The 20,820-nt window shown below is 40.5% G+C and overlaps 1 protein-coding gene across 1 annotated transcript; it reads left to right on the forward strand.

Annotated features, from left to right (window-relative positions):
- Nucleotides 1-915: 915 nt before the first annotated feature.
- On the forward strand, nucleotides 916-3,042 carry USP51 (ubiquitin specific peptidase 51; the record flags this gene model as incomplete). Its single annotated transcript, XM_082610540.1, is given in 8 exon segments — nucleotides 916-1,008; nucleotides 1,012-1,246; nucleotides 1,249-1,385; nucleotides 1,389-1,448; nucleotides 1,452-2,174; nucleotides 2,178-2,249; nucleotides 2,253-2,407; nucleotides 2,409-3,042. Coding segments are annotated over 8 exon segments (2,109 nt in total).
- Nucleotides 3,043-20,820: the final 17,778 nt, after the last annotated feature.

Here is a 20,820-nt window from a genome sequence, read left to right on the forward strand (position 1 = left end):
AGCCGTGAGGACAGGTCAGGAGAGAAGGCTGGCTGAGGAGCGCCTGGACAGCAGCAGCTGCTGCTGAGGTTCTGTATCACGCGCTTGGGGCCCAAGGTAACTCAGACCTTTAAATTAACAGCGGGGCTGGGGGCGTTGCGGAGGCGGGAAGAGGTAGGGACTTAGAGGGCCACTCAGTGAACGCGTGGAGGGCGGGAGGAGTCCAAATGTTTGGAGGAATCGTAAGGAATGAGGGTGATGAAGCAAGTAACACGGTGAGTGGGGACACAAGCGCCCAAGGGCTTGAGAGGGCGCAAAAACTCGGCTGGCCAAAAGACCGTGCGCTTGGAGGTAGGGACAAAGTGTGGAACACACCCAGCCCAGGAACCTTGGTAAGGTGGGAGCAGGGGGACACTTTCTTCCCCTGAGCCCGTTTTCCATAGGTGCCCCCCTTTCAGCCATTTTAAAAATAAAATGTTGACCCAAGTGTTTTTAGGATATAAGGAAACAACGTCAGAGGAAGTTGTACCAAAGCGAGGCTGCGCAAGGCGCAGGAAAAGCAGTCAGAGGGTGGCGCCTTTTTAAAAGATTTCATCTCTTTCCACCCTAAAGCTAGGGCTGTACTCCGTCCCCCTACCTTTTCTTGCCTCCGTCATCCTCCCTTCAACCCCCCTCCACTCCCCAGCCCAGAGCACGATCCGATCGCCTTTAAACCAGGTAACCGCCTAGGTCTCCACACCAGTTCCCGCAGCTTCCGAGTAGAGTAGGTGCAATCCGCAGCAGCCGCTGGCTGAGCTCAAGGGCCGGTGGGAGGGGTCTCGGTGACGCACCGCGGCCATGAAGCTGGCCAGATCATTGCAGAAATCCCTGTCACATTCCATCTACAGTCGCAGCTCGATTCCAGATGCCTCTCTCCAGTGGCCGGGCAGTGAGTTGATGGTCCAAGTTCGAGAAGCTTCCTTTCCCTCCCGCTCTTTGGTCCGCTGGAGCTCAGGAGGTGAGGGAGAAGCCTCGCTCGAGGAGGTGGTTTAGAAGGCGGGGGAAATGGAGGAGGGGGTACTGGGGGCTGCAAAGACGTATTCAGGCCAGGGAGCTGAGGAGATGAAGCTGGAGCCATCACAAAAGCATAAGCCCGCACCAGAGGAAATCTTGACGTGGAGCTGCAGCTGCAGCAACAAGAAGATGCTCCCTTCAACCGCCCCTCGCTGTCACAGCAGCTCCTCGCCTCTTTGCCCTCGCCGCAAGCCCCGCCCCCAGCCCCAGTCCCGGCCCGCTTCCGAGGCCAGTCAGGGCCCTGGGCCCCACCCCTGCCTCCATCCCATCCTCCCCCTCCACCGCTGTCCAGGTCCCTGCCCTGGCGCAGATCTTGGCATAGACCCCGGCCCGGGTCCAGGCCCCAGACTCAGTGAAGATGTTCTACACCTACACCCCTACACCCCTCTGGGGATCGAGGTGGCTTAGGGGACTGGTAGCTGGAGGTGGAGTTTGATCAGGGTCCCGCAGGGTGCTCTCATGTGGAGGGCTTTAAAGTAGCTAAGAACTGGCAGAAAAACCTGCAGTTGATCTACCAGCGTTTCATTTGGAGTGGGACCCCGAAGACAGAGACTAGGAAACGTAAGGCAAAGTCATGCATCTGTCATGTATGTAGTACCCATATGAACAGACTCCACTCTTGTCTTTCCTGTGTCTTTTTTGGCTGCTTTACTGAGAAGCATATTCACAAACGTGCAGAAACCAAACAGCACAATTTAGCTGTAGACACCTATCATGGGGTTATATATTGCTTTATGTGTAAGGATTACGTATATGACAAAGACATAGAACAGATTGCCAAAGAAACAAAAGAGAAAATTTTGAACTTCTTAGCTTCCACTTCATCAGATGTCTTTCAACAACAGTGTATGACATCAGGTATTGAAGAGAAGCAATCAACCTGTGAGTCAAAGGAACAGGAGCCAAAATTGGTGAAACCCAAGGAAAAGAGGAGAAAAAAGTCAGTCTGTACTGTAGGCCTGAGAGGGCTAATCAATCTTGGGAACACCTGTTTTATGAATTGTATTGTCCAGACACTTACCCATATTCCTCTACTGAAAGATTTCTTCCTCTCTGACAAGCACAGATGTGTAATGACACACGGCAGCTTGTGTCTTGTCTGTGAAATGTCTTCACTTGTTCATGCTATGTACTCTGGGAGCTGAACTCCTCACAATTCCTATAAGTTACTGCACCTGATATGGATTCATGCAGAACACTTAGCAGGGTACAGGCAGTAGGATGCCCATGAGTTCCTCATTGCAATATTAGATGTGCTTCATAGACACAGCAAAGATGATAGTTTTGGGCAGGAGAACAATAACCCCAACTGCTGTAACTGCATCATAGACCAAATCTTTACAGGTGGCTTGCAGTCAGATGTCACATGTCAAGTTTTCCAAACTGTCCACCACAATAGATCCATGCTGGGGCATCAGTTTAGACTTTCCTGGCTTTTGTGCCACATTCAGTTCCCAGAGTCCAGAGAGGGTTAATGGCACAGTGAGGAGGGATGACTACATACCAGGAATTCCCTCACTCACAGACTGCTTACAGTGGTTTACAAGGCCAGAGCATCTAGGAAACAGTGCCAAAATCAAATGCAGTAGTTGCCAAAGCTATCAGGAATCTACCAAACAACTCACAATGAAGAAACTACCTGTTGTGGCCTGTTTTCATCTCAAGCGGTTTGAATATGTAGGCAAACAGAGGCGAAAGATTAATACTTTTATCTCCTTTCCCTTGGAGCTGGACATGACTCCATTTTTGGCCTCTACTAAAGAGAGCAGAATTAAAGAAGGCCAGCCACCAATAGATTGTGCACCCACTGAGAATAAGTATTCCTTGTTTGTAGTGATTAATCACCATGGAACTTTGGAAAGTGGACACTATACCAGTTTTATCCGGCAGCAAAAAGACCAGTGGTTCAGCTGTGATGATGCTGTAATCACCAAGGCTAGCATTGAGGACTTACTCTACAGTGAAGAGTATTTACTCTTCTATCACAAACAGGGTCTAGAGAAAGACTAGTCTTACCTGACCACTTACCAGAAAAAAAGTAAAAGAAATTAATAGGCAAGGATCCTGAAGGGACACACAAACCTACCTGAAATGGACAATGACAATACCCATACAACAAGGAGCACTTCTTGAAGTATCCCAAAAATCTACCTGGAACGGACAATGACAACAGCCCCTACATGACAATTAGCATCTTGATATAAAGAACCAATTTTAACATGGCTTATGGGTCTGTAAGAGGAAAGAAAAAAAGAATATTAACTAATGACCATTCAGCCTTAAATGGGAGGGAAGGAGCAGAGGTTGAAAATGGTCCCATAAAGCATAATTAAATGAAAAGAATGCTTTAGGTGAGAAGAGTAGGAATAGAGATGTTCTGGCACTACTATATGTCATTTGTTTCTATGAAAATACTGTGGGAAGTCAGGAAGTATTCCTTTATCAGCAAAAAGCCTCACAGTTGGTGTTCCAGCTGTGGTCAACCAGTAAAATAGCTAAATAAAAGAATATTTTAAAAGAAAATTTCAAAAGCTTTAAAAGAAAAGCATTTAAAAAATAATCTTAAAAAGAAAATGTTTTTAAATGTTGAAAATTTTTTAAGTTAAATATTTTTAAGAGAAATGTTTTAAAAATTTAAAAGTTTTAAAATTCTAAAATTATTAAAGCTTAAATGCAAATTTTAGAAATTCTTAGTTTAAAAAAGGTAAAATGAATAAAACAAGGAAAATGATTAAAAATGAAAGTTTACCAAAAATTTAAAATGAAAGAAACCATTTGAAAATTACAAACTAAAAAGAAAAAAGGAAACTGTTAAAATTAAAAGTTTAAATGAAATAAAATTTAAATAGAAATAAGTATAAATATAAAAAGCTTTAAAAATTAGAGCATAAAATATGTGTTGAGAATTTATGCATAATTTAAGATCTAAGTTTTAAAAAATACAGAATGGGATGAAAATTCAAATTTAAGCTTATAGAAAAGTTTTAAAAGAGGAAAGTTTAGTACAATTCAAGACAAAAGGACAAAATTTGTTAAAAATTAAATTTGAAAGATCTTAAAAGGGAAAATTAGAGAAAAAGAATTTTAAAATTTATAATGAACTTTAGACAAGTTCAGTTTGAGAGATTTAAATAAGAACTTTACATATTTAAACAAAAAGATGTATTAAAATTAAGATTCTTAAAAAGTTTTATTGTTAAAATTTAAGCATATTAAAATATATATGGGTATGAAATAATAGAGGAGACAGGAATAACAAGAAAAAGGGGTTTGTGAATATATATATTTTTCAAGTTTTATGCTGATATATAAAGAGAATTCAAAGAAAAAAAAATAGACTCTAACCATCATTTTACCATCCAATTATGAGATCAATACAAGGCCTACACTCTAGCCCACCTTCCCTGCTCAGGTTCTACACCCCATCTGATTTCCTGAAGGAAGTAGAGCTATTTCTTAGGCAGAATGAACTGCATCTGAGAAAGCTGAAAGGAGCTCTCTGCCATTTAGAACTGCATTATTCATACAAATTCTTTGCTTCTGAAAAGGTGCTCTTGGCAATTTGGTAGCTTAGGAATATTAGATCACAACTGTGAAGCTCTGGCTTTGGTATTTGAGTCCCATGGACTGATTGAGGAAGTGGCAAGGACCTATATCTGAGGACCTCCCACCCTCCTCTTTCCCCCTTCTGTCTTCATGGAGAAACAAGACCTTTAAATTTCCACAGTAGAGCTATGGTCTTGTGCTCAACAGTCCTTCCACTCAGTCCTTACTCCCTCTTCTTTTCCTTATTCCGTCATTCATGCCTGGTTCCCTGAATCCCTCACTTACCTGATTTTACCTATATCTCTGAGCCCCAGACTGTAGGGCTCCTTCCTTGACTGTTCACTTGGTGACTTCTACTCCTCCTTCAAGATTCAACTCACAGATGACTTATTTGGAGACTTCCTTGAATGCTCTAGGCAGGTATAAATTTACAAAAATATTATTCCCTCATCCCTCTATCCCTCTCACTGTGCCTTCAAAGTACTTTGTCTGTACCTCATTGATGGTACTTATTATACTGTGATTCTACTGTAACTTTGTGATTGTCTGCCCCTCTGAACCAAGCAACTGATAACAGGGGCCAAGCCTTATTCATTTCTGTGTTAATAAATGTTTGTTGAATGTAATGATGAGTTCAGTTATTTCATCTATTCACCCTCTCAGTACTGTGTTCTTACCCACTCCATCCATCAAGCCCTCATTAAGTGCCCAGTGCTGTAATACAGTGTGATCAATGTTGTATCTTCTGCAAAGTGTATGAAATGCTATTCAGCTGTTCGGGACAGCTTATAAAAGGAGGTGCTCAGCAAGGAAATAGCCAGGTTGTGTGGAGGGCGTCCCAGGTACAATGTGAGGAAAAGAGCACAGGCCTGAGAGTTGGTAGTCATGAGAGACTGAGTGGTGAGGAGGAGCAGCAGCTGCAGGTGAGGCTGGGCTCTTTGGTGTGTGTGTGGCAACACTGCCTCTCACCACAGTGTCCCTGATCTCTTCACAGCATCTCTCAGCTTACAACTATGTGCCACATCTCTCCATGATGTACCATATTAGTTTATCTTCCCAGGAGACAGTGCACCTCACCATTCCACAGTGTTCTATATCACACGGCACATCATGACTGTGCAACAGAAAAGTGATGCCTGGTGGCTGTGTTTAGTGGAGAGCTGTAGTTTATTTGTCTGCATAGCACTCTTGCCCTTCCCCTATTATTTGTGTTTCCAGTGGGGCTATAGATCACTTTGCTATGTTCCTGTTACCCCTCCCCAGAATGTGGCAAGTCACTCAGGCTAGGCCAGATTAGAGTCCTCAATTCCCCCACTCCTCTACCCACAACCCTCCCACAAGAGCAATTCTTCTGAGGATGGCCATAGGACCCATGCAGGGCCAATCAGAGCCCATTCCTAAATTGAATATATATATATAGATACTGGGAGAAATAAAAGTTTTCTTCCCTACCTCTGCTCCCCACTCCACCCCCAATGCTGGAGTCTAGGCTGATATGACATGAATCGGGGACTCTAAGAGGTCAATATCCATACCATGAGTAGAAAATAGGAAGAATCAGATATAGGGAGAAAGAGTCTAGAGAGCATCATTTGAACCTTGTGAATCCAGCTGTGCCTGAAGCCCCAAAGTTCTCAGCTATCTGAACCAGTAAAATATTTTGCTTTGTTTAAGTTGGCTTGATTTGGGATCCTGTCACAGCCAAGGGCAGTGAACATATTAGCCAAGTTATATGGTTAGTTGGGGCCATTCTGTTCCTAAGGCCACAAAGGGAGAGAAGGGAGGGAAGAGTGGTCTTAGAATGACTCCATCATATATGATTAAAAGACCAGAGTGGATATCTGCATGTCTTTAAGAAGCATGTATTAGCTCAAGGACTGTCCTGTACTAAGCTTCAAATCTTATGGAAATGATATGGCTATTTTCAATTAAAGAAGGGAAAAGGCAATAATATTTCATGAGTACCAAGATAGACCAGACACTATGGTAACTTTACTTCTATTATCTCACTGAGTCCACACAACAATCATGGGAGACAGTCATTACTGAATATACTTCCAGAATGGAAAACTGAGACTCAGAATGGAAAATGATTTGCTTAAGTTCACTTCACTATTTTAAGTGGTGGAGCAAGTATTCAAACTCAGGTACTCAAAGCCTTTGCTTATTCCAGTTACGATCTAGATAATTCAAAGATTTTGTTTGTTCTGCTTTTCCTGATGTTGCTATGGAAGACAACACAGACCAGAATGGTGCAGAAGACAGACAAACTTTGACAAATATGGATACAGATAACCTGGAACAAGAGTAATCTATTAACTGATAACACCAAATTACACATGCTACAGGTGAATGTGTCTCTATGGCAATGGCTGATTGGGATAAGTGACATTCCTAAGGCTACCCAGGATAGATGATGCCAAAATCCTACTCCATTACTACACATGTAGATTCACGCAATGCCATATGTTTGGCTGAGCACCAAGACCTGGCTCTAAGATCTCACCATTTCATTGTCTGTGAAACCATCAGCTCTCTCTAGGTACACCAGGTTTTCCTTCTAGCTTTAATACTGTGGCCAGCTTCAATACTGTGTGTCACTTACACCACACAACTTCCTCCTGGTCTTCCCAGAGTGCCCACATACCAGTCCTTCAACCATATATACCTTCTACCTGCCTGTTGGGGAGGAGCTTGCCTATTAGAACCTGGTTTCTAGGTGGTCTAATATTGATTTGCAATGTCTAATTTCTGTTGTTTCTGCACTACTTTCGGTTCCTTTATTTTGATTCCCTTCCAAACACATAGTAGTAACTATGCTAGGCCAGGGCTGGAACTATGGGTCTTTAAATCCCTCGGCCCAGTATAGAATGTGTTAGCTGCTTGAATGCGTGAATGAATAAACCAAAATAAATTCCATCCTACACTCAGCTTCAGTAGTTGACTTCATGTTCTATTTTTCTGAGGACAAAAACCTCTTAAGAATACCTGACTTACCCACACCACGCACATCAACATATATCTGTCTCCATCCACCCTCTGCACCTTCACTCTAGTTTTAGAGGAAAAGGAATCATGCTTCCTTTCTGACGCTGCACCACTGGCCTCCTTCTGACTCATTCCTGAGAGCCAAGAACACTTGCTCCCACACTCTCCCATCTATTCCTGCATCAGTCATGCCTTCTCTAGACAGACAATATTAAGTAACTAGACATCCTAGATTTTCTATGATTTCTAGGTTTGACCCATCATCCCTATAAGGCATAAGAAATGTCCCTCAAATCCCAATACTTCCTCCCAGACTGTATATTATCCCCAGAAGAGATCAAAATTTCTGTCATAAGATACTTATTTGGGGTTCATATTTAAAACAAAAATTCATAACTTTTGCATGATGCTGCTATCTCCAGTATTATTTAGCCCCTTCATTTCAATGCCAAATTCTTCTATATATGTTTTTCTTATGTCATTTCTACACTATTCTACAATATTTTTAGTTCCCCACATGGCTTCTTCCTGTACCACTCTATTGAGACTACTCTTGCTTAAATCCAAAGTGACTTATTTTTTAGAAGTTGTTTATTTTTCTATTTTATCCCATTTTAAAAAATATATACATGATAATTGAAGACAGTGGGACAACAGATACAAAATATTTGATGTTAAAGCTTTCCTCATAAATCCAGGTTGTGATTTTGCCATGCTGGTTACTGTTCTGGGTACATTCCCAAGTCTGAAGAAAGGACAGGAGTGGAACAAGTGGAGGTGAGGAAGGGATTGCATGGAAAATCAAACTTTAGAAAATTGAGTTGTATTTTTTTTCAAGCAGGATCCTTTATTTTTTTAATCTTGCAAATGTATAGTTTTTTATTCTCTTTTAAAAAATTTTTGTATTGGAATATAGTTGATTTACAATGTCATGCTAGTTTCTGCTATACAGCAAAGTGAATCAGCCATATATATACATATATCCACTATTTTTTAGTGCTTTTATTTTATATTTTTTAACATCTTTATTGGAGTATAATTGCTTTACAATGGTGTGTTAGTTTCTGCTTTATAACAAAGTGAATCAGTCATATATATACATATGTTCCCATATCTCTTCCCTCTGGCATCTCCCTCCCTCCCACCCTCCCTATCCCACCCCTCTAGGCGGTCACAAACCACCTAGTTGATCTCCCTGTGCTATGCGGCTGCTTCTCACTAGCTATCTATTTTATGTTTGGTAGTGTATATATGTCCATGCCACTCTCTCACCTTGTCACAGCTGACCCTTCCCCCTCCCCATATCCTCAAGTCCATTCTCTAGAAGGTCTGTGTCTTTATTCCTGTCTTACCCTTAGGTTCTTCATGACATTTTTTTCTTAAATTCCATATATATATGTTAGCATACGGTATTTGTCTTTCTCTTTCTGACTTACTTCACTCTGTATGACAGACTCTAGGTCCATCAACCTCACTACAAATAGCTCAATTTCGTCTCTTTTTATGGCTGAGTAATATTCCACTGTATATATGTGCCACATCTTCTTTATCCATTCATCCGATGATGGACACTTAGGTTGCTTCCATCTCCTGGCTATTGTAAATAGAGCTGCAATGAACATTTTGGTAAAAGACTCTTTTTGAATTACGGTTTTCTCAGGGTATATGCCCAGTAGTGGGATTGCTGGGTCGTATGGTAGTTCTATTTGTAGTTTTTTTAAGGAACCTCCATACTGTTCTCCATAGTGGCTGTACCAATTCACATTCCCACTAGCAGTGCAAGAGTGTTCCCTTTTCTCCACCCCCTCTCCAGCATATATTGTTTCTAGATTTTTTGATGAGGGCCATTCTGACCAGTGTGAGATGATATTTTGTAGTTTTGATTTGCATTTCTCTAATGATTAATGGTGTTGAGCATTCTTTCATGTGTTTGTTGGCAATCTGTATATCTTCTTTGGAGATTCTTATCCCATATAGGTCATTACAGAGTATTAAGTAGAGTTCCCTGTGCTCTACACCAGGTCCCTATTAGTTATCCATTTCACATGTAGTAGCGTGCATATGTCAATCCCAATCTTACAATCTGCCCCTCCCCCCTTCCCCCCTGGCAACCACAAGATGGTCCCCTACATCTGTGACTCCATTTCTGCCCTGCAAACAAGTTCATTTGTACCATCTTTTCGGATTCCACATATAAGTGATATCATTATGACATTTGTCTTTCTCTGTCTGACTTACTTCACTCAGCATGACAATCTCTAGGTCCACCCATGTAGCTGCAAATGGCATTGTTTCATCCTTTTTTATGACTTAGTAATATTCCATTGTATATATGTACCACATCTTTTTTATCCATTCCTCTGTGGATGGACATTTAGGTTTCTTCCATGTCCTGCTATTGTAAACAGTGCTGCAGTGAACATTGGGGCGCATGTATCTTTTCAAATTATGGTTTTCTCTGGGTATATGCTCAGGAGTGGGATTGCTGGATCATATGATAGCTCTATTTTTAGTTCTTTAAAGAGCATCCATACTGTTCTGCACAGTGGCTGTACCGATTTACATTCCCACCAACAGTGCAAGGGCGTTCCTTTTTCTCCACACCCTCTCCAGAATTTATTGTTTGTAATTTTTGGATGATAGCCATTCTGACTGGTGTGAGGTGATACTTCACTGTAGTTTTGATTTGAATTTCTCTAAGAATTGGTGACGTTGATCATCTTTTCATGTGATTTTTGGCCATCTGTATGTCTTCTTTGGAGAAATGTCTATTTAGATTTTCCACCCATTTTTAAAATTAGGGGTTTTTTTTGTTTGTTTTTGAGCTGCATGACCTGTTTGTATATTTTGGAGATTAATCCCTTGTCAGTTGCTTCATTTGCAAATATTTCCTCCCATTCTGTGGACTGTTTTTTTATTTGTTTATGGCTTGCTTTGCTGTGCAAAAGCTTTTAAGTTTAATTAGGTCCCATTTGTTTATTTTTGTTTTTATTTACATTACTCTGGGAGATGGATCAAAAAAATATTTCTGTGATTTATGTCAGAGAGTGTTCTGCCTGTTTTCCTCTAAGAGTTTTATAGTATTTGGACTTACATTCAGGTATTTAATCCATTTTGAGTTTGCTTTGTGTATGGTGTTAGGGACTGTTCTAATTTCATTTTTTTAAAGGTAGCTGTCCAGTTTTCCCAGCACCACTTTATTGAAGAGACTGTCTTTTCTCCATTGTATATTCTTGCCTCCTTTGTCATAGATTAGTTGACCATAGATGTGGATTGTATTATAAATGCACCAGAGGAGTTGACATTTCTAAGGACAGGTGTAGAAAATATTTTTTGTGTAGAAACGAGGTCTTTTGAGGCTAATCATGCCATAATTGATCTGTTTTCAGAATGGTCTGCTTAAAAAGAGACATACTTGTATTAGATTTGCAAACATCATTTAAAGGTCCTTTCTCACCCCACCTCTGATAGAGAATTAAGCTGATTGGCCTGCAATTTCCACTTTTTTGTGATGGGTGAGATCTGGTGAGGCAGGCCTAAGCAGGAGACTTAAACTGAAATCACATCCCAAATCTACCTCTTGCTAACAGGTAACACTGGGCCAGTAACAGAACCTTGTGCACAACTCTCCTAGGGCTGTTGGGAGGGCTAAATGCAATGATGTTTGCAAGGAATTTATTTAGTGCAGAGCAGACACATGGTTGGAACTAAAAAAAAAAAAAGTCATTTCTCTTGCCCCATTTTTCAGTGTCCAAACATTCTCCTTGTCCCCCAGGTATCCTTAGGAAATGATAACTGCTGGCTCTCTGGAAGCCCATTTCCCTGCATATCACAAAAGTATCACCTAAGTAGACTTCTTTCTGTAAATTCTCCTCTGCCAGGCCTCTCCTTACCTCACTGAGTGTTTCTTGCCCTGTGTTCCAGGTACCCCAGTAGGGTCTGTCTTATTGTTGACTATACCTGACAAACAAGGAATATGATGCTCAAAGTGCTGAAATGTCTTTCCCCAAATCACACAGTAATTAAGAAGGAAGACTGGGACACAAGACCAGGGTCTGAGCCTAGACCCTCAACCACCAGGTTTTGCTGCAACCCAGGAGCTCATTTGATTCCTCTACTTATACTGGAATAACAGACAGGTAATACTCACCTCTGAATCCACCAAATTTATGGGCTTCTAGAACCTGAGAGTTGGGAAGATCCTACAGAGCCTTTACCCTACAAGTTTATCACTACTTTAAAGGATACACTGACCTAGAGAGAGATGGAGAGACTTGCTCAAGGTCACAAAGGGGATCAGTGGCAGAGCCAAGAGCAGAATTGAGGTCCTGGGACTCTCTTATTCTATGCCAGGCCTTCTGACTGCCAACTTTCTCTGTTAATAGTCTATCTTCATTGCCTATCATATCTCAGAATATGCATCCTTCTGGACTGGGTCTGGATCCATAAAGACAACAAAGCCCAGAGAGATGAGTAGATGGCTCTTTCTAATATAACCTAAAGACAAAAGTGTAACAAGGGCATTGGAAGCTTGCTCATAATTCTTGTCCCAGGGAAGTAGCAGGGAGCAGGAAAATTATGACTGGACCTGGAAATGAGTGAGGCTATGGTTGGTATTGTGTGAATGACCTGACATAGAGGGCAACATAGAGTCCTGTATGGGGTGATGGAAAGCAGGAGAGTTTAATTCTAGATGATTGCCTTCTTTTGGACATGCAAAATCAGTTCATCTAATAGCTTTTTGTTAACATTGGGTTTTGGTTCTTTCTCCATAATGAGATGCAGCTCTTTGAGCAGATGCTTGTCTTACAGGGCTCTTCTTGTGATAGTAGTGTGGAGACCCTTCTGCCCATCCCCACACTGTGGGTATAGGTCTTGAAAGAATGTTATTTAGCCCCGAAACCTGGATGGCACTTTGCTGAAAAAACAAAAACAAAACTGAGGGCAAAAGTCTCTAAAATGGAGCTAAGGGCCTCACATGTATGTTCACCTGCTACCCATTGCCAGGGCTTCCTGGTTACAACTAGCTGAGAATCCCGGGGGAAGTGTTTTTAGGCAAGTTACACATAATCTTTGACTCTGTTTGCCCAAGTAAGAAAAAAAAGGTGATTTGTTTAGATTGCCCCCAAAGTTCTTTGCAAGATTTTAAACTCTATGAACTATTGCCAGCCCCATCCTCCCCAGTTTCATGTTTCCAACTGTAAGCAACACTCAGTTGCACTCACTCCTCCAGATCTCTTTTATGTTATGTCCAAAAACAATAACTCATCTTAGCCAAGGAATATGTTAATTCTGGTTTAGAGTGGGGAATTGATCAAGATGGTGGAGTAAGAAGATGTGTAACTTACCTCTCCCCACTAACACATCAAAAATACATATACATGTGGAACAATGCTCACTGAAAACTAAATGTCAACTGACAGAAGGGTTCCTGTACAACCAAGGCTGTAAGAAAGCTATACATGTGATCTGGTAGGAAGGGAAGAAAAGCAATCAGGTAATGACCTCCCTGGGAGGGGACTCAGAGGAAAAGGGAGATTACAGGTGGAGACCCACCCTGGGGAGTGAGCAGTGAGAACCACAGATTTGGTGCCACAGTCCTGGGGTCATACAAAAGGAAGACAAGCCACCTTGGCTTGTTGGAGGACAACTAAGACTAACAGATGGCTCTGGAAAGCCTGGACCCTGCTCCTGTGGTATGCATGAGTGCTGGCTTGCCCCTGAGACAGCGGGGAGAGAGGACTACTCCACTACCATCTTGGAGAATGCCACATCCAGAGATGAGTGAACACTCCAGCCCCACTCAATCCACATCACAGTGTGGCACTGGATCTGGGGCAGCCATGACCAGGGAGAAGACTCAGCTATGGGATGCAGAGATGACCTGGTCCAGGGTTGGAGCCTGGGTGGGGCAGTGGCAGCTATAGTTGACACTTAAACAGCACATCAGAAAAAGACCAGATCTCTGATGGCTGCTTCTCCACCACAGATCACAACTTTATATATGCCAAGAGTCCACACAGGCCCCATCTGCTATATGGTGTGGCTCCACAATAGGGTGGGGATGGAGGAGGCTGGGGGAAGCTATTGGCTGTGAGGGACAAAAGGCACTTGCACTGGAGGCTGCATCTGAGCAGAGTGAGGGAAGCAATTACAGGTGCCTGCACAGGCAGTGTATTAGAGACAACTCAGAACTCTATCTGTGGCTGACACAGCTGAGAGCCCAAACAGGCCACCCCTTGCTTCAGCACTCCTGCCTGTCCACCCCCACAGGAAAGAGTCCCAGTGTGGTGAGAGAGGAAACTACATACTAAAAGGGAACAGAGCCATCTCAGACACAACCCTCAGTGATTCTGCTACAGCAACTTGAGATCAGACTTCACTCTTGATAGGACACTGATGGCCACTGAGAAGAGAGGAGTCCCACCTCACACCCAAATCCAGCTCTAGGCCCTCCATCTCCAGCCCCACCTCCTACCAGGGTGATAGCTGCCAGCATACCATTAGGAAAGATGTGAATTACATCCATGTCAAATCCAGCTCTCTCACCAAAGGCGTTTGGCTCATGCAGTCTTTATAGGGACTCTTCCACATAAGAACAGCCCTTCAAGACCACAATAGGAACTGTTTCACCTAAATTCATAAAGGCAAAGAAAGATAAGCAAAATAAAAATGCAGAGGAACTGCTCTCAATGGAAAGAGCAAGATAAAACTCCTAAAAAATAATAAAACAGATATAAACAATTTACCAGATAAATAATTCAAAGCATTGGTAATAAAAATGTTAACTGAATTAGGAAAATAATAGATGAACACAGTGAAAATTTTAATAAGGAGCTAGACAATCCAAAAACCCAAATCAGAAATGAAGTCTTCAGTGACTGAAATAAAATAAAACATAAGAAAGAAGGAATAGCAGGCTAAGTGATACAGAAGAACACGTAAGTGATCTAGAAGATTGAATAATAGAAATCAACATTCAAAATAGAAAAAAACAAAAAGTTTAAAGACTAAAGGAAGTTTAAGAGATCTCTGAGATAACATTGTGTACTAACATTCACATTATAGGGGTCTCAGAAGGGGAAGAGAAAGGAAGGCAGGAATATGTATTTGAGGGCATAATGGCAAAAAAACGTCCCAAACCTGAAACAGGAAACATGTTTCCAGGTACAGGAAGCACAGAGAGTGCCAAAAAAAGATGAAGCCAAACAGACCCACACCAAGACATAGCATAATTAAAATGACAAAAGTTAGAGAGAATTCTAAAAGCAGCAAGAAATAAGAAAAATCTCAAATAAACAACCTAACAAAGAAGACCTAACAAAGCCCAAGTCAGCAGAAAGAAGGAAACAATAAAGATCAGAGAGGAAATAAATAAAATAGAGATTAAAAAAAAAAACAGTAGAAAAGAACAGTAACACCAATAGCTGTTTTTTTGAAAAGATAAACAAAATTGATACTAAGCAGGCTCACCGAGAAGAAAAAAGAGAGGAATAAATAAACAAAATAAGAAATGAAAGAGGAGAAATAACAACAGATACCACAGATATACCCCCAAAAAGAGAGAGAATACTATGAACAGTTAAATGTCAACATATTGGACAACCTACAAGAAGTGGACAAATTTCTAGAAACATGCAACCTGCCAAGAAGAAACAGACAATTTAAACAGATTAGTCACTAGTAGTGAGATTGAGATTGCAACTTAAAAAAATAAATAAAAACTCCCAGAAAACAAAGGTTCAGGACTACATGGTTTCACAGGGGAATTCTATCAAACATATTAAAAGGTCTAATCCTTATCCTTCTCAAGCTACTCCAAAAAATTGAAAAGGACAGAATACCTCCAAATTCATTCTACAAGGCCACCATTACCCTGATACCCAAACCAAAGACTTACAATAAAATAAAATTACATGCCACATCTTTGATGAATATAGATGCAAAAATCCTCAACAAAATATTAGCAGTCTGAACCCAACAACATATAAAAGGGATCATACAACATGATAAAGTTGGATTTATTCCAGAGATACAAGGCTGGTTCAATATTCTCAAATCAATCAATGTGATATACCACATTAACAAAAGGAAGGATTAAAAAAAAAACAACCACGGGATCATCTCATAAATGCAGAAAAAGCATTTGAGAAAACTCAACATCCATTCACGATAAAAACTTTCATCAGACTGGGCATAGAGGGAACATATCTCAACATAATAAAGGCCATTTATAACAAACCCAAAGCTAACATCATACTCAATGGTGAAAGATGAAAGTCTTTCCTTTAAATTCAGGAACAAGACAAGGATGTCCACTCTCTCCACTACTATTTTCCTAGCCATAGCAATCAGACAAAGAAAATAAATAAAAGACATCCAAATTGGAAGGGAAGAAATAAAACTGTCATTATTTGCAGATGACTTGGTAGTTTATGTAGAAAATCCTAAAGTCTCCACCCAAAACTATTAGAACTGATAAGTGAATTCAGTAGCATTGAGGATATAAGATTAATAATATACAGAAATCTGTTGCATTTCTATACACTAATAATAAAATATCAGAAAGAGACAGTAAAATATCCCATTTAAAACCACATCAAAAAGAAAAAAATAAATAGGAATAAATTTATCCAAGGAAGTAAAAAACCTATCTCTGAAAGCTATTAAACTATGATGAAGGAAACTGAAGATGATACAATGAAATGGAACAATATCCTGTGCTCTTGGATTGGAAGGATTTTTATTATTAAAATGGCCATACTTGAGGACTTTCCAAGATGGCAGAGTGATAGGAGGATGTGGAGTTCATCTGTCCCCACAAACACATCAGGAATACATCAACAAATGGAACAATTCTCACAGAACCCCTGCTGAACACAGGCAGAGGACCTCAGACACCTAAAAGGAGAAGAGGGATCCCCACGTAGCCAGATAGCACTAAAGAAAGAAGAAGGGAAAAGTAAGAGGTGAGGAAGCAGGATGGTACCTGCATCCCTGGCTTAGTTGAGAATGAGGAGAGTTTCCCACATCTGTGGAGGCCCCCTCACCAGCGGGGAGATCAGCTGGGACAGAGGAGGAGCTTCAGGGGCTCAGAGGAGAGCCCAGCAACCAGTCTGTGGCAGGCAGGACAGAGTGAGACCTACACAGATGGTCTGTGCCATGGCGCTGTGCACCCCAGCCTGAGATGAGTGTCAGCCAGGGTACATTGGAGCTGGGTGCTAGAACTTGGGGTTCACGCAGTGACCCAGGGAGGGGACTACTGTTGGCTGTGAGGAGACGGCCTGAGGGCACAGAAGGAAGGAGCTCCATATCCAGAAATGCTCATAGAGGAAACCCAGACCACCACAGAGGTGAAGAACAATTGTTGGATGATGTGCAAGGGGGCAGGGCCACCATTGCAACCTCTCTCCTCATGCAACAGTCTCTGCTTCCATGGGGACTGGGGGGGCTCCCACCAGAGCCAGTTCATGGTCCCCTGTCATCAGTTCATCTACCAACCCCCACCTTCCTCCTGGATGACCTGCTTGCCCCAATCACCGCCTTGGCTCCTTCTTGCCTGGCAGGCTCATGTACTCTGGCAACCTCTGGAGCAGACTCTGGTGAGTCCGCAAATGGAAATCAAAAGGAAGCTGCAGTAGCAAAACTCATATCAGAGAAAAGAGACTTTAAAACAAAGACTGTAACAAGAGACAAGGATGGACACTACATAATGTTCAAGGGATCAATCCAAGAGTAAGATATAACAATTGTAAATATATATGCACCCAACATGGGAGCACCTCAATACATAAGACATATGTTAACAGCAGTAAAAGGGGTTTTTACTAACGCATTAATAGTGGGAGTCATTAATACCCCACTTGCACCAATTAACAGATCATCCAGACAGGAAATTAATAAGGAAACACAGCCTTACACGACACATTAGACTGGATAGAATTAATATTGATAGGACATTCCATCTGAAATCAGCAGAATACACTTTCTTCTCAAATGTACATGGGACATTCTCCACAACAGATCACATCTTGGGTCACAAATCAAGTCTCAGTAAATTTTAAAAAATTGAAATCATTTCAAGCATCTATTCTGACCACAATGCTATGAGATTAGAAATCAATTACTGGAGAAAAAAAACACTGTAAAAAACACAAACACATGGAGTCTAAAGAATATGTTACTAACTAAGTAATTGATCAGTGAAGAAATCAAAGAGGAAATCAAAAAATACCTAGAGAAAAACAACCATGAAAACACGATGCTCCAAAACCTATAGGATGCAGCAAAAGCAGTTCTAAGAGGGAAGTTTATAGCAGCACAATCTTATCTCAGGAAGCAAGAAAAATCTCTAATAAAAAACCTAACCTTACATCTAACACAACTAGAGAAAGAAGAATAAATAAAACCCAAAGTTAGTATAAGGAAAGAAATCATAAAGATCACAGCAGAAATAAATGAAACAGAGATGAAGAAAACAATATTAAACATCAATGAAACTACAAGCTGGTTCTTTGAGAAGATAAAATTGATAAACCTTTAGCAAGACTCATCAAGAAAAAAAAGGGAGAGGACTCAAATCAATAAAATTAGAAATAAAAAAGAAGTTACAACAGAGACCACAGAAATACAAAGGATCATAAGAGACTGCTACAAGCAAGTATACACAAATAAAATAGACAACCTAGGAGAAATGGACACATTCTTAAAAAGGTACAACCTTCCAAGACAGAACCAAGAAGAAATAGAAAATATGAACAGACCAATCACAAGTAATGAAACTGAAACTGTGATTAAAAATCTTCCAACAAACAAAAGGCCAAGACCAGATGGGTTCACGGATGAGCTGTATCAAACATTTAGAGAAGAGTTAACAAATATCCACTGAAACTATTCCAAAAAATTGCAGAGGAAGGAATACTCCCAAGCTCATCCTATCAGGCCACCATCACCCTGATAACAAAACCAGAAAAAGATATCACACACAGAAACTTACAGGCCAATATCACTGATGAGCAGAGACACAAAAATCCTCAACAAAATACTAGGAAACTGAATCCAACAGCACTTTAGAAAGATCACACACCACGGTCAAGTGGGACTTATCCCAGGGATGCAAGGAATCCTCAATATACACAAATAAATCAATATGATACACCATATTAACACACTGAAGAATAAAGACCATATGATCATTTCAATAGATGCAGAAAAAGCTTTTAACAAAATTCAACACCTATTTATGATAAAAAAATCTCTCCAGAAAGTGAGAATATAGGGAACATACTTGAACATAATAAAGGCCATATATGACAAACACTCAGCAAACATCATTCTCAATGGTGAAAAACTGAAAGCATTTCCTCTAAGATCAGGAAAAAGACAAGGATGACGACTCTCACCACTATAATTCAACATAGTTTTTGAAGTCCTATCCTCGGTGATCAAAGAAGAAAAAGAAATAAAAGGAATCCAAATGGGAAAAGAAGTAAATTTGTCACTGCTTGCAGGTGACATTATACTATACAGAGAAAATCCTAAAGATGCTACCAGAGAACTACTAAAGCTTATCAACAAATTTGGTAAAGTTGCAGAATACAAAATTAATACACAGAAATTTCTTGCATTCCTATACACTAACAACGAAAGTTCAGAAAGAGAAATTAAAGAAACAATCCCATTTACCACCACAGCAAAAAGAATAAAATACATAGGGACAAACCTAACTAAAGAGTCAGAAGAACTATATTATGAAAACGATAAGATACTCATGAAAGAAATCAAAGACACAGACCTATTAGAGCATGGACTTGAGGATATGGGGAGGGGGAAGGGTAAGCTGTGACAAAATGAGAGAGTGGCATGGACATATATATACTACCAAATGTAAAATAGATAGCTAGTGGGAAGCAGCCGCATAGCACAGGGAGATCAACTAGGTGGTTTGTGACCACCTAGAGGGGTGGGATAGGGAGGGTGGGAGGGAGGGAGACGCCAGAGGGAAGATATATGGGAAGATATGTATATGTATAACTGATTCAGTTTGTTATAAAGCAGAAACTAACACACCACTGTAAAGCAATTATACTCCAATAAAGATGTTTAAAAAAAAAGATGAGACAAACAAATCGTGAATTATACCATGTTCTTGGATTGGAAGAATCAATATTATGAAAATGACTATACTCCCCAAACCAATCTACAGATTCAATTCAAACCCTATTAATTTACCAATGGCATTTTTTCACACAATTAGAATAAAAGGGTTTACAATTTGTATGGAAACACAACAAAGACCCCAAATACCAAAAGCAATCTTGAGAAGGAAAACTGGAGCTGGAGGAATCAGGCTGCCTGACTTCAGACTCTACTACAAAGCTACAGTAATCAAAACACTATTGTACTGGCACAAAAACAGAAATATAGATCAATGGAACAGGATAGAAAGCCAAGAGATAAACCTACACACCTATGGTCACCTAATCTATGACTAAGGAGACAAGAATATACAATGGAGAAAAGACAGTTTTTTAAAAAGTTGTGCTGGTGAAACTGGACAGCTACATGTAAACGAATGAAATGAGAACACTCTCTAACACCATACAAAAAAAAATAAACTCAAAATGGATTAAAGACCTAAATGTAAGGTCCAATACTATAAAACGCTTAGAGGAAAACATAGTCAGGACAGTCTGACATAAATCACAGCAAGATCTTTTTTGATCCACCCCCCAGAGTAATGAAAATAAAAACAAAAATTAACAAATGGGATCTAAATAAACTTAAAAGCTTTGGCGCAGCAAAAGATACCATAAACAAAACAAAAACAGAACCCTCAGAATGGGAGGAAATATTTGCAAATGAAGCAACTGACAAGTGATTAACCTCCAAAATATACAAACAGCTCATGCAGATCAATATCAAAAAAGCAAACAACACAATCAGAAAATGGGTGGAAGATCTATATAGACATTTCTGCAACGAAAATGTATAGGTGGCCTAAAAGCATGTGAAAAGATTCTCAGAATCACTAATTGTTAGAGAAATGCAAATCCAAACTACAATGAGGTATCACCTCACACCAGTCAGAATGGCTATCATTAAAAAGTCTACAAACAATAAAGACTGGAGAGGGTGTGGAGAAAAGGGTACCCTCCTACAGTGTTGGTACAGCCACTACAGAGAACAGTATGGAGGTTCCTTAAATAATTAAAAATAGAGCTACCATATGATCCAGCTATCCCACACCTGGGC

The sequence above is a fragment of the Mesoplodon mirus genome, assembly GCF_964341445.2.
Source record: "Mesoplodon mirus genome assembly, chromosome: X".
NCBI classification, from domain to species: domain Eukaryota; kingdom Metazoa; phylum Chordata; class Mammalia; order Artiodactyla; family Ziphiidae; genus Mesoplodon; species Mesoplodon mirus.